Source organism: Bombyx mori, chromosome 20 (assembly GCF_030269925.1).
Source record: "Bombyx mori chromosome 20, ASM3026992v2".
Taxonomy (NCBI): Eukaryota; Metazoa; Arthropoda; class Insecta; order Lepidoptera; family Bombycidae; genus Bombyx; species Bombyx mori.
The window spans coordinates 6,662,744-6,678,038 of record NC_085126.1 but is presented as its reverse complement, the minus strand read 5'-3'; the positions used below and the strand labels follow the sequence as shown (position 1 = coordinate 6,678,038).

The 15,295-nt window shown below is 34.0% G+C and overlaps 1 protein-coding gene across 4 annotated transcripts in view; it reads right to left on the bottom strand.

The window, feature by feature from the left end:
- LOC101739587 (calbindin-32) overlaps positions 1–15,295 on the bottom strand; it is a 198,297-nt gene that overhangs the window by 157,236 nt on the left and 25,766 nt on the right. For all 4 annotated transcript variants that reach the window (XM_038018143.2, XM_038018144.2, XM_012689715.4 and 1 more), the window contains exon 2: positions 237–652. In XM_038018143.2, the coding sequence (XP_037874071.1) occupies positions 237–387 (151 nt within the window). In that variant the 5' untranslated portion in view covers positions 388–652. The remainder of the gene's footprint in view (positions 1–236; positions 653–15,295) is intronic.

The window sequence follows — 15,295 nt, the reverse complement described above, 5'->3', positions numbered from 1 at the left end:
CGTGGCGTGCAACCTCTTTGACAGGACATAAGACCTACAATGACTAGACATAGACACAGACTAAGACAGAGATTTGAAAATAATTCGAAAAGAAATGGAACGAGGGCGTGCGTGACCGGCGGCACGGCAGTACATTTTTTGACGTCCATAGACAGATCAAAAACACAAAAAGAACGAATTGACCGTTCTCACATAAGACGACAATAGAACAAACGACCGTTCAAATGTGAACTTACCGTCTTTATCGTAATGGCTCCAAACCTCCATGAACTGGTTGGCCGACAGTTTCTTTAGCTCCCGCGAATCCGGGTCCCGGAACTGCCGCATAAAGTTCGTCGCGCGTTCTAAATTGAAACGTTTCAACGACGATGTCGAATCGATACTCATTTTGAATTCCGAATAATTACTACTATTACACTAGTCGATATAAAAAAAAAACCGTTTTGATGAACCCCAATCACTAGTGAATATTTATTATCTGTATCATTTAGTTAATGATGACGTAAATGAATTTATTTTTAAATTAGATTCGAATCGACGATTTGATAATATTGTTTTATTTATTTACAAAAAAATAAAAACAATACGTTTGTTGCGTATTTCGTTTGCTTTAAGCCGGATTTTTAATTATTTTTTACAGCTTGATTGTCATCTGAAACAAAGAGAAAATTATTATTAATTTTTAATCTGTATTTTGGTGTAAATCTGTGCAAAGGCTTATTATATCAAAGCACCAACAATGTGACACATATGTAGCTTTGACCAATGACCACCACCTTGCCTATTTCTGCCGTGAAGCGTAATGCGTTTCGGTTTGAAGGGTGGGGCAGCCGTTGTAGCTATACCTGAGACCTTAGAACTTATGTCTCAAGGTGGGTGGCGCACTTACGTTGTAGATGTCTATGGGCTCCAGTAACCACTTAACACCAGGTGGGCTGTGAGCTCGTCTACCCATCTAAGCTATAAAAATATCCCATTCCACGAAGTCCTTCAAGTAGCCAATGATCAGGGATGCTGGAGGGACATTACAAGAAGTACAATTGTGTCAAAATATGATAGTCACGACCCTTCAGCAGTGAGGAAACGACGCGAGGATACGGAGCTCAAATTACAGTACAAAAACAGTCCCAGCCGTTTTTAAGAGAGAGGCCTTCAGTAAATTGCGAGAAAAACCGTCCAAACTTTTGCCGGGAAACTTTTCGTTCGTAACCTTTTGGCGATTATAGCTAAGTTAAATATATGATACACAGCTTATACTTGTATGTTAAACTTTTTTCAGATAATTAGGCGATTTAGTATAATAAATAATATACTTTTGTTCGCAGATTACTTCGTAAGTGATTTGAAAAAATAATGGAATTTTCATAAAAGCAATTAAAAACAATATTTTTTTTGCGCGATGTGCAAACGAATAAGCTGCCCATCTGACGCCAAGCAGTTACCGGAACCTAGGCACAGCAAATACTCTTATCTATACTATAATATTATAACGAGGAAAGATTTGTTTGTTTGTTTGTATTGAATAGACTTCGAAACTATTGAACCGATTTGAAAAATTCTTTCACTGTTTGGAAGCTGCACTATTTTTGAGTGACATAGGCTATAACCTTTTTTGAAAAAAATAGTGATCCTTACTAAAACTCCAATAATGTTAACCCAAGGTGTAAAAAAATACCTAAAATATTCTGTACATCGCGTGCCCTGCGAAAACTATTGATGATAGAATAAAAAAATGTACTACTACTTTGTAGAACACATTATTATTTACAAAAAATGTCGCGACAGCATATCGACACCTCCTACGTATAATATCGTAACTCAATTTTATCAACTTTACAGTATCGCAATTCAAAGTTATGCAAGCAGATTTTTGATGATAGTGAAGTCAAATCAGCTCATTTAAGAATCAAAATTGGCATACAGATATATTTTTAGGAACGGAATATTACTACTAAAAAGGTTTTTTGAATTTTTTGCTAGAATTTCTTAAAAGTCACATACGGTTTTCTACTACGGTAAATATCAATGGTATTTCGTTGTATGAAGTACTTACTATACTTTACGTTGATATATATGTAGGATTAAGTAGGGTATGTTACACGTACGATAACTTACATTGGAACTAATCAAATAATAATGTGTCTTGGGTTACAGTTACCATAATATACAATGGAACAAAGACGTTCATAGCATAAGTGTTATTAAGGGGAATAATTAAAATAAAATAATTATCTTCCATTATACTGAAATATAATGTATTTTGTAATCAAAACAGTCCAAATAAACATTCCCTCTAAGAAAATAAAAATATTTATTCATTACTTGAATATTCGTAAAAAATTCAATCAGTATTGTGCAGTCTCTAAAATCACATAGATTCAAATTTTCAGTACAAAAAATAAACTTAAATTATTAAAAACTATGTAATATTAAAAAAATTTTACATTAATACTATACTTTACAAAATTAGTCTGTATCTAAATCCGGAAAACTGTCGTTACCAGTATCTGGTAGGATTTGGACAAAATCATAATGAGCGCTGGGTATGATTTGAGATTTGCACATGCTCATTAAACCATCTTTTTTTACCTGAGGTATCATCGGCAGCCTATTGGCATACAGTACATCAATATCGATTACACATTGTCTCCTGGTAGACGCTTTTATACATAAATTATGGTAGTCTTCGGCAGGTAAATCATATTTATATAATAATTTATAAGGATCTTCAGGTTTTAAACACCTCTCTTATTTTATTCCATTGAACTTTTTCTCCATTATTACTTTTAACCCCATTGCCCTTTAAAAACGTTTTGTAATTAAAAAAATCGGTGTATTGTAATTCTTCTACAATATAAGGCTTTCTTTTTTGCTTAGCCCAGTGTACTAAACAAAAACACTCAAATGGTGTATAAGCAAATATATTCTTGGCACATTTTTCTATAAAGGTGTGAACGCTATCGCCTTAATTTTGGTTATGACCAACTTCTAAAAAACAATGATGTATTGTCACTTTAAAAATAAAAGCAGCAACCGAAGCTTGCTTGTACCTTGATCCTTACGTTTGGAGATGTACTCATACAAACAACTAGCCACTTCGTTTGCCTCGCGATTCCCTTGGACTTCATGCCTCATAAAACAAGCACATTCCTGTTCAGCCACATTAAAAACTGTAAAATTAAACATTTAAACCTTTCTTTTATAATAAAGGATACTTATAGTATCATTTGGAGCAGTAAGAACTTTTGAAAGTCGAAAGTGGCGACTAATAGTTTACCATCTGATACTTTGGCCAGTTCTTTATCGGTTGACTTTTTTGGCGAGCTATCTCTTTATTTTTCATATGTGCTTCATATAATGTGCTTCATATAGTGTCAGACTAGATATATTCTTATAGATATGACACTTGTCACATCGGTATTTCTTTGGCATATAAAAATTAATCTTAAAGTCGATTTTAACGATGTCGCGATATTGCCGTTCAGAACTAGCTTTTGGAGAGTATGTTAGTGTATTAAATCACTTATTATACAACTCAAACAAGCGATGGAACTTAAGATCTCCGTCTAGGTAAATTTTACTACTTCCTTGGCGAGAGTAATGAGACTCTACAGGCTGAAGAGATTTTATGTGATCGCATATACTTCTGATAACATCCCTAGTTATTACTTTGCGATGATTTGTATGAGGCCCTCGCAGATCCGCTTCTATCAAGCCACTTACCTTACTTACCTTTATTTTCTAAAGACTTATAGACAAATTGTTTACTTAATGGAAATGTGTTTAGAAACATCTTCTTGTACACAGTTAAATAGTTTTCCTGGTCGTCTAAAACAGCCCTTGGGAATCTATATATCAAAGTAAACCTACGCCTAGACTCCATATCAGTGAAAATCCTTAGTTTTTTGTTTGACAACCAAGTTTTCAATAAAGGCTTACTGCTTTTCACGGTTTCCTAAATCTTAAAGCTTATTGAAAATCAATATTCTTTCATCATCACTCATTTTCGTTGACCATTTTAGTCTACAGTTCATATGACACATAGGACCCAAAATAGGACAAATCCATCTATTGGTTTATCTCATCAATATCTGCGTCAAAAAGGGGCGGTAACTGTGTAAAAGAAAAACTAAAATATCTTTTTATTGAGATTTTTTGAAAAGAATACTATAGTAAGTTATGCTTCATATCGAAGTACAATATCTTAAGTGTGACATAGGATAAAAAAAGTATAGGAAATTCCAACGTAAAATATCGTAAGAACAGATACGGGACTCATTTATATTTTTTTCAATAGTAAACTATCGTAAGTATTTACTTACGATATTGGAGAAGGATCTAAATTCAACGTATAGTATAGTATATATATACTTACGATATTTTACTGTGGGTATTATACTATTTCATATTATTATATTTTAAATAAATCATAAAATCATTATTCATATTGTATAACATATAAATTACCTTGTACTCTCGTAGCGTTCTCCACAAAAGGGTTGGATGTACACACATCATCACTATAAGTTGAATTATTAGCGTTTACCGGTTTTTGCCAATCAAATTATCACATTGTTTTACCGGTTTCATTACTGCATCAATCATTCGTTTTGACCTAGATGACATAGTTGATAGTTAATCTTATACTTACTGTCCATTAAATAATATAAATCAGTACATTTTTTTAAAATGTGATATTAGCTGCGCTGGTGCTCCTCTCCAGCGTATTCAATCGTTACTACTACTTACCATTCCTTCGCGCGGCTAAAGATCCCTCGTCTCCCGCGTACAGCACATTAACTGCACTATACGATATATTACTACGGTAAATATGAACATACGACAATATGCACTCTCAATATCTTTGGTTCTATTGCAAATAAAAAATTTTTTATTAGATGAAACGATAAACGATGTTATAAAGTATTTGAAAATCTAAAAATGTCATTTTCGTAAATTTGTTGGTTACGATAATATACGTAGGAGGTGTCGATATGTCTAACTATTATACTCGTAGTTATGCCGCAATAACTGTTCTTTTATTTAAAAATAAAACAACGTCAAATATCGTTGAAATTTTTGTTAAAGACCCGAGCGGAGCCGGAGCGGTCCGCTAGTAATAAATATAAAACAATACTGAATAATTAAGAATAGCCTTAATTTCAGATTGAAATCTCGATCTAGAATTTTCCATCATGAAAACGGCACACAGGTCCACGTCGCAACAGAAATAGTCAGCAAGTTGTATCTACCCGTACAAGTCGAGAATACCTCACGTACACTACATCACTACATTACTACATTAGTAGAACTGTTCAGAATATGATCGCATCATTTCAATCGACAGGATGATCAACAATCTGACTATAACGTCGATCGATCGTAACTATACTGAGACCTTAGAGAGAGACCTTAGAACTTATACCTCAAGGTGGGTGGCGCATTTACATCGTAGATGTCTATGGGCTCCAGTAACCACTTAATACCAGGTTGGTCTGTGAGCTCGTCCACCCATCTAAGCAAAAAAAAAAGATCTAAGATCTACGACTTTAGTATTCTCTCAGTTTCTCCGAGTCGTGGTAGACTAGACGTAACCAAAACTACTTTACAGCTACTACTGCTGCAGTTACTACTACTACTACTACTACGGCTTAATCTCGCGTTTTTTTTGTTATAATATTATTTCCGATGTATATTCCGAATATTATTTCTCCTTTACAGTTTTCGTTGCCACGGACGACTAAGGTGTTGGTAGATTGTATATTACGCTAACTGATCAGTTTTATGTAACTAATATATTTATACTCATTAAAAATCCACGTGTAATAAAATAAGCACATTCACGTAACTAATCATACTAGAGGTCCCGCAGTAGTGAAATTCGACTATAATTAATTGGAATTGTAAGTTTGTACACTATTATGAATTTATTTTATACTTCTATAATCACAAATTTTGCCAAGACTACACTTACACTATAAAAAATATTAACAATTTGACAACAGACGTCAAGAACAAAAGTTTGACAATAAATAGTATGCATGCGTGTTGTGCGTCAAATACATGGTATGTAGTGTGTGTAATGTTTTCTTTATTGATTTAATCTATCTTTTATGCATTATTTAAAAAAAATATTAGCATTGTGCACTTCTTCTCTACATTCTCTATAAGTGTGGAAAATTTCATACTCCTCCGTCCGCGCAATTTTCGTAAAAACGGATACAAAGTTTTTGCTTCACGTATTAATATATAGATAACAAAAATATTCGGTTACGTGTTCTGTAGCTGTGCTACGGTGCGTAGGCTTCTCGTAGCTAATCTACGACGCGCTACGAATGTGCAAACCACCCAACCTCATTCAGTACGTAGCGTAAATGATTAAAATTGCGTACGGCCCTTTGTTTGAATTTTAAAATTGTTTTTTTTTATTCGTGCATTTTACGAATAGGATCTTAAAATATGATTTAGTAGTGTTTACATAACCCTCGTCTTTTGATTTTATAAACAGTATTATTATTATAAGATAACTGCAAAAGCTTCAGATACTTTATTATTGGAGAGTTGATGAACACGGTGAAGGAATAATACCGTGTAATAAAAATCAAACCAGCAAAAACTATAATTTGGGTAATTAGATGTCTTATCGCACGCGTAGGTACGACCACCCTTCTTATTTCTGCTGTAAACCTCTAAGCAATAAATTTAAAAAAGAAAAAAAAATCACCCCTCGTCTCCAAAGTGACGACACTCACATATCCAACGACAACTTAACATCAAGCTTACCCGTCTAGTATAATAAAAAATATGCGTGCGTACAAAGTACACATGTCAGAAGTGAAACATTTCTGGCGAACTAATTTATGAGTCTTGCTTATATTTATACAAATCTAAAACTTTAGATTTCCGAGACTTCGAGGAAGGGAAAAAGGAAGATATGTTCCCGCCAAAAGTCTGTCAAATGTCAATCTCAAACCTCAGTGTTGAGAGTCACATTATGTTTAGATTTCTAAATTGTAAATGACTAATATTTTGCCAATTGAATTGACTAATTTAATTTCATGCTATTTGATTGATGTTCCAAATTCTTTTCATTTCATTTCCTATTAACATTTTTCACAAAAAAATTATAAAATATTAGGCTGTATGGTATGATACATTTGCCTTTCCAGTTGGAAAAATACAACAACTACTACTACTGACATTTGACAAGTACTTAATTTCAATAGTAGTTTGATGTCACTTCCGTTGCATACCTGCGTGACGTTCTGTAAAAATTTTACCCTCATGCGCCTAAAGAAGTTTCACTTAAAAACATCCTTAAATAAAGAATAATTAAACTTTAACTACAAGCAAATAATATACAGTCATATTTGGAATGATGCTAACGAAAAGCCAAGGCTCTCCGATTGCCCATTTGGAGATTCGATAATCGATAATGACTTGATTCGGCTTTTATTTCAACCTTCAGATCGACTAAGTAGTTTGTATTCCGAAATACCCAAGTCTAGTTCAACTAAAAAAATATATCTCGGTTGGTTATACTAGCTTATCGCTTTGGTGGATGTAAATAAATACCTAGTACATAGAACTGGTATATAAATAGCTAGTATATATCTAGTATATGAATACGCTATATGATACGCAATGTTGATATACTCGTACAGATACTTTTTTTAATTGCTTAGGTGAGGGGACTAGCTCACAGCCCACCTGGTGTTAAGTGTTTACTGGAACTCATAGACATCCACAACGTAAATACGCCACCTACCTTATTTATTTATTTATTTATTTAGACACACCAAAAGCAATACACACAAAACATTCAAGCTTAAAATTAACATGTACAAAATTAAGTACTGGTATGTAAGTCAGTTACAGGCATGTACAGCAATCTCTTATAAATTACTATGACATGTTACAGCAATTTTACAAACAGCGGAAAAATAGGCTAAATTTAAATGTTAACAGTACGACCAAAAAAGTTTCTATATATTAATACGTGAAGCAAAAACTTTGTATCCCTTTTTACGAAAATTGAGCGGACGGAGGAGTATGAAAATTTCCACACTTATAGAGAATATAAAGAAGAAGTGCACAATGCTAATATATTTTTTAAATAATGCATAAAAGATACATTAAATCAATAAATAAAACATTACACACACTACATACCATGTATTTGATGCACACACGCATGCATACTATTTATTGTCAAACTTTTGTTCTTGACGTCTGTGGTCAAATTGAGAATAGATTAAATATTGTTTGTCTTTATTAATATTTTTTTATAGTGTAGCCTTTGCGAAATTTGTGATTATAGAAGTATAAAATACAATCATAATAGTGTAACAAACTTACAATTCCAATTATAGTCGAATTTCGACTACTGCGGGACCTCTAGTATTTGAGAATAACATGAAAACAAGAGTTAACTACACACACTATAAGTTCTAAGATCTCAAGTTTAGTTACATACTATACATACATACTATAAATAAAACCGATAAATACCCAAACAACTGAGATTTGCTTTGAGTCTGACATCGAGCCCACGATTATCTCGCTGTCCGACTCCACAATTGAAAAGCTTAGTCGACTAAGCTTCGTTCGACTGTCTTTACTCTCTACTACTTATTAAATAACCGCCTGGTGAATATCAGAGAGAACTATCGAGAAGAATTAACTTGGAATTCTCGGAGACCCACATCGCCGCAGTCATGTTTAAAGCTATGTATCTCAAGTTAAGTTGCGAGTGATTTTGCGTTACCAAACCGTCTATGAATACGGCTTTTTGTTTGTAACCGTAGATTATACGAAATAAATAATTATTCCTAATTGTTGCGTTGTAGTAATTGAGCGTGGACTGTTTTTATTGTTTTGAGATATTTATTGAACCTTCTTACTATAAGTTAAAGACTTTAATATCAGAGAAATATAAAATTGACGCGTTGCTCTTGGCGGCTACATTTGAAAGAGAATTGGTGTCATGGCGGACGTCGCTCGCTGACACTTTGACGTTCAGAAATTGAAGACTGATTATTCTATGGTGGCATTTTATAATGTTTTAAAAGCTAACTTTTAATAAAGTATAGTATGTATAGGTATATATATTATATATATGGTTTTGTCTAACCTAAATTTGTATATGTTTCAAATTATTTATCTCTCACTTTCCATATTGTTTCATTAAAAAAATAATACGCAAAAAAACTTGCCTGCCTGATATCAACTTCCCTTGGATTATATCTTCAGTAGCATAACCATTGCAACGTGCCATAGATAGGGTTTTTTTATTTATTTTATTGCCTTTGTAGACAGACGAGCATACGGCCCATAAGTTATCACCATCGCTCATGGACGTCAGCAATGCCAGGGGCAGAGCCAAGCCGCTGCCTTCCATAAAATTTTCAGGATCTTCGTTTCGATTTTCTTTTACTTCATCCGTTTTTGGTTCTATGATTTAAAAATACGTGTTTTACGATTTTTACAATGTTACTGAAATCGATTTGAAGTTCAATCAAGAACATTGAATCGTTGATGCTAATACCAAATAATTTTTAATTTTTATTATAAGACTTTTAATTGCAAAGATAAAATGTCGCGTGTTAAGCGCTTTAATCAAATATCTAAGCCTTTGCGATATGATCTTTATAAGCTTTTTCTCTAAAATTTAAATTTTAAAATACGATAAGGATACAAATATCACATTACATTCGTTGTTTTTTTTTAAGAAATAAACAATTTAGATAAGAATTTATGTATTAAAAGCGATGTGATAATAAGACGAACAACGTCATAGTAACCTCGGGTCACGCGTGTCGTAGACGCAATTAAAACCACTTTTACGGTTTAAAGAATAACCGTAAAATAAACCTTAAAGTTGTTTTAGTAATTTTTAAGCTATTGCATAGATTTTATCGCGGGCCTTGAGCGCGGCTTACTGTAATCATGAAATTCCGTAACGAAAAAAACCTTACACCCCTCACTCCGCCTACCATGTAGCTCGTGTTCAACACATTCACACGTTGCACTTATGTAGTGTTTGTGAATAAGCGCGCGGCGTGACGTCACACTGCATGCGCATCATGAAAAGTCTGCCCAAGTGTGAAGAGGACAGTTAAGGTTTTGTTTTTATTAATGTTTAATATAGCGTGGTCTTGTTTTTTTTTGAATGTTTTCGAATCACTTAAATCTAGCCTTTCCTGTGAACGTTTACATGGCTTATATAATTCGATTACTTGTCGTACTTCGATGGAATAATTATTGGTGTGTAATGTACGCCTTTTGTCGAAAGAGCTCGGTGATTTGTAGACGCGATTTCGGCAATTTGCCGGTAGATTGGCTGAAGAAGTCGATTGAGATTGAATAATACGAATAAAGTTATTTGGGAAATGAAAATTGTGTCCGATTTTTTTTTTGTGGTACAACCAATCGAATTATGTTAAGACAAAATTATGATTCGCAATTTATTTTAAAATTTTATTGCTTGGATAGGTGGACGAGTTCACAGCCCACCTGGTATTAAGTGGTTACTGGAGCCCATAGACATCTGGTAAATGCGCCACCCACCTTGAGATATAAGTTCTAAGGTCCATAAGGTGGGTGGACCATATAAGCCATAAAAAAAAAGTTTGTTACCCGTAAGAATAAGTTTTTTTTTTCGGAATAAGTAATAGCTTACGTTTTTATGCTACAATATTTAAAAAAAAAATTCTATCGCTTCGTTTCGACGCGAATAAAGAACAAACAAACACACACACTATCACAGTCATAATAACAGTATGGATACTATTATAGCAGTGAAGAATATGCTCACTGAATATATTATATGCTCACAGAATAATTCAAACTTCGTTCATAAGCGTGTGTCTGGTGCAGATGGTTCGTTTAAATAACAAGCTTAATATAATTTATTCATTAAATGCTATTTAGCTTTGAATCATTTTATAGTTTATAAACTGTGAACGGTTTTTTTAAGTTGTGTAGACAAAGTTAACTGCTATTTGATATCTCTATTGCCGTAATGGGTTTGATGACAGTCGTGTAGTTTGAAGAAAAGAAATAAATGAAACCATTGGACATAATCTAATCTAGGATCATCATCAAGGGTCACTATTTTTAACCGACTTCAAAAAATGAGGAGGTTCTCAAGACGACTGTGTCTTTTTTTTATGTTTGTTACCTAATAACTTTTGACTGGGTGAATCGATTTTGATGATTCTTTTTTTTATTAGAAAGCTGGCGCTTCCAGTGTGGTTCCAGTCCAGTCCAGTTCTGATAATGGTATCCATGAGAAAACCATACAAGTCTTAAATTTGCATTAAGTACGTGCGCGACAATAATAGATGAATAACTCAATATCACGCCAACCGATTTCAATGTTTATTGTTTTTAGTGTATATTAATTTGTTTTAGAATATCTTTTTTTTATATTTGAAGTCGGTTTTTGTTAAAGAATCTCTAATTACAATTATTATGTTCTTGGTTCTTAGGAGTAAAACTGAGATGTTCGTAAGATACTTAACTATCAGTGAGTGCTTCTTATAATAAATATAGGCCCAAGAAACGCTGGTTGGATGTGGTAAAGGCGTATACCAGGCAATGTGGAGAAGTTTAAGTAGAAAAACGGACCGTAGCACAATAGCGGAAGACCGCTTGGAAGAAAAAAAATAAACTTCTTATAATTCAACACTGCACGACACGATTAAAGCTACTTTTACGGCCTAATCTCACCTTTATTACTGTCTTACTTTACCATTTCCGATGCCGCGAATGATTCCATAATTTTAATTACGTCTAAAACCGAAGAAAAGTACATGACACGATGATAAGGTCAATAAGAAGAGGAGTACGTCGTCAGTGGACAGCTGTAGACTAATGATTTTTTTCCTACCTATGTTGATAGCCTTGAGAGGCTATTTCAGCTTCACCCTAACGTGTGTAGGTGAGCTCGCGGGGCTCAAGCCGGAGTGTTGCTAACACTGGCCCTAGCAAAGCGCAGTGCTTCGCAGAATCTACCACCGGATCGGGAACGCGACCCACTGAGAAGATCTGGGGAGAAACTTAGTGTATCTATGGGTTAATTCGCTCGTCGAGCCCTTCGTCGCAAGCGACGGGTTCACCAATGATGATTATGCAAAACGGAGTTGGAAAATAGTAAAAAGATTGTCACATGACTCCCAGCTTTTCGATTAAAGAATTACTGTCATAATTTCGGTCATCATTGCGTATTTCAACAACAACAAAAAAATCAAGCGATTCTCTATTCTATACAAACTGGGCGATGGGCGTTATTCCCTTGCAATAGAACTCAGACCATAACAATGACTACACTCATGTATTATTGAGAAAAGACGTACCACACTCAGCGTAGCGTGCGTACCTTAGTCTTTATTATTATTCTGGCCAAAATTCGTGAATATTTTCTTTGTATATTGTACGATATACTATTATTATCTATTATATTAATTTGCGTTATCGAAATTCAACAACTACATTCAATACATTCGATATTCTGTATTTATATGTACCTTAAACGCAATAATGTCTTAACTAAGACAAAAATAATGACTAATAGACGAATAAGACCTATAACTATTAGCCCAAGAATATGTAGAAAATTATTATATATTTACCTGGGAAACAAATAAAAAAATAACAATAACTCTCAAAGCAAAAGCTAACTCATGTTTACTACCGAGCTTAACTTACGGAATTCAGACCTGGAAATTCTCTATACAAGTCATGAATAAAATCAATACATGTCACAGACAGAGGCTTAGAGCAAAGCATGTTAAACATAAGGAAAATTCATAAAATAAGACACACAAAGATAAGAGACATCACTAAAGTTAAAAACGCTGTGACTTTTGCTCTAAAACTGAAATGGAATTTGAGCTGGACACGTAGCGAGAATGTCTCACGGAAGGTGGACCACACGAGTGACCAAGTGGAAAGGACCACTAGACAAGAGAGAGAATGGGAGACCCTTAGCCCGCTGGGAAGAAGGTCTGAAAAGATCAGCTGGCATAAAATGGCACTTCATAGCACAAGGCAGACAAAAATGGGCATTTTTGGAGGAGGCCTTTACCCAAACCGGAATTTCTTGTTAATTTATAATTATTTTAATACGCGTCCTTATTATATTACTAACATAATTTAAGCTAACTTACTAATAAGAGTCAAATTTGTTGTTTAATTTAATATTATATCCACCACTAAGATTGTAAAGCCAGAAATAAAAAGGCTTATTATTATTAATAGAGGTCCCGCAGTAGTCGAAATTCGACTATAATTTTAATTGGAATTGTAAGTTTGTACACTATTATGATTGTATTTTATACTTCTATTATCACAAATTTCGCCAAGACTATACTATAAAAAAATATTAACAAAGACGAAAAATATATAATCTATTCTCAATTTGACAACAAACGTCAAGAACAAAAGTTTGACAATAAACAGTATGCATGCGTGTGTGCGTCAAATACATGGTATGTAGTGTGTGTAATGTTTTCTTTATTGATTTAATGTATATTTTATGCATTATTTAAAAAAATATTAGCATTGTGCACTTCTTCTCTATATTCTCTATAAGTGTGGAAAATTTCATACACCTCCGTCCGCGCAATTTTCGTAACAAGGGATACAAAGTTTTTGCTTCACGTATTAATATATAGATTGTACGCAATCTGGCAAAGCCAGTTGACGGTCGGATGATCAACCGCATTTAAAAAGCCGAGTACACTAATTATTCACATTCCGCAAGAATGAAGCAGTGAGCCAAATACTTGTGGTAGGACGCCTTGTGAGTCCGTACGGGTAGGACTGCCGCCCTGCCTATTTCTGCCGTGAAGCAGTAATGCGTTTCGATTTAAAGGGCGGGGCAGCCGTTGTACTTTTTAAAGTGTGAGACCTTAGAACTCATATCTCAAGGTGGGTGGCGGCATTTACATAGATAGGCTCCGGTAACTACTTAACACCAGGTGGGCCATGAGCTCGTCCACCCATCTAAGCAATAAAAATAATTATGGAATGGTTTGTCAGTATGTGGTTTAATTGATTTCTACTGGGATCGTGTTCTAAGGTAATGTGTTAAAATACTGTTATATTATTGAAAGTGATCTGACGCTGTTAATTTATTATACTGTTCATATTTTTGATGAAATTAGCGCTAGTTGTAGTGAATTGGCTGGTTCAGCAATGGGCAGCCGTTTGGCTGTGACCCCTACTGAGGATATCGAGCATTTTATGCAAAGGCCATAAAAACGTTATTGAGTTTGATATAAAAACAACAGAATATGACTGCATGAATTCAATTAAAAATATATCAGAGTCTAAGAAAAACCTCTGTCCTTCTCACATAAAATAATTAATTAAATAAATATTATAAAGCTGAAGAGTTTGTTTGAACGCCCTAATCTCAGGAACTACTAGTCCGACTTGGAAAATTCTTTCAGCGTTAGATAGCCTATTATTTATCGAGGAAAGCTATAGGCTATATAACATCACGCTAAGACCAATGCAAGCGGAGCATTAATAAAGAATGTTTCAAAATCAGGGTTTTAATCCCTCTTGAGAACTTCCGCTGCGTGCGCTGCGGAAACGGTTAAAGTTTCGCTAAAATAATGTATGATAGAATTGTTCCCCTTTAAACGATCTAAAAAAAAGTCCGTGACAGCATATGTCTGTATGTTAAGGTTGACTCACTATAACCACAGATTACTAAATAAAAATATTATTATAACGTTTTTTATTCTGACCAAATTTGTTCACAAATAATAAAGCATTATTTGTGAACTATTCCACGCAGACGAAGTCGCGGGCAAAAGCTATAATTAATAACGCAATCATCATTAAAATAATGTATTTGTCTCTAGACAACAGTCACAAATTGTCCGTAATGTCGTCATTAAAATTCAATGTTTTATGGTAATCACACATTATTGGAAGCGGCACAATCCCGGACTGTCGTCCCCCGGGAGGCACGGGATCTTTTCCGGCTCGGATTCATAAACCAGGCACGTACTGTTAATCTTTTACATTTCGACCTTCGCACTAGACACGGGGCCTCGTAACAGCGTATTGAATTGACTGATTTAATTTTTAAATGAATAAAAAAACACAGAAAAATGCTTGCGAATTTCCTGTCAAAAGCTTCAAACGAATTTTCTATTATGAATTACATGACCGAATCATTTTTAGTTATTTGATCAACAGTATTAGAGATTCAACTGAAATAGTGAGAGTGAATGTATTTTTTTTTAAATGGATAGTGATAAATCATTTGTAAATA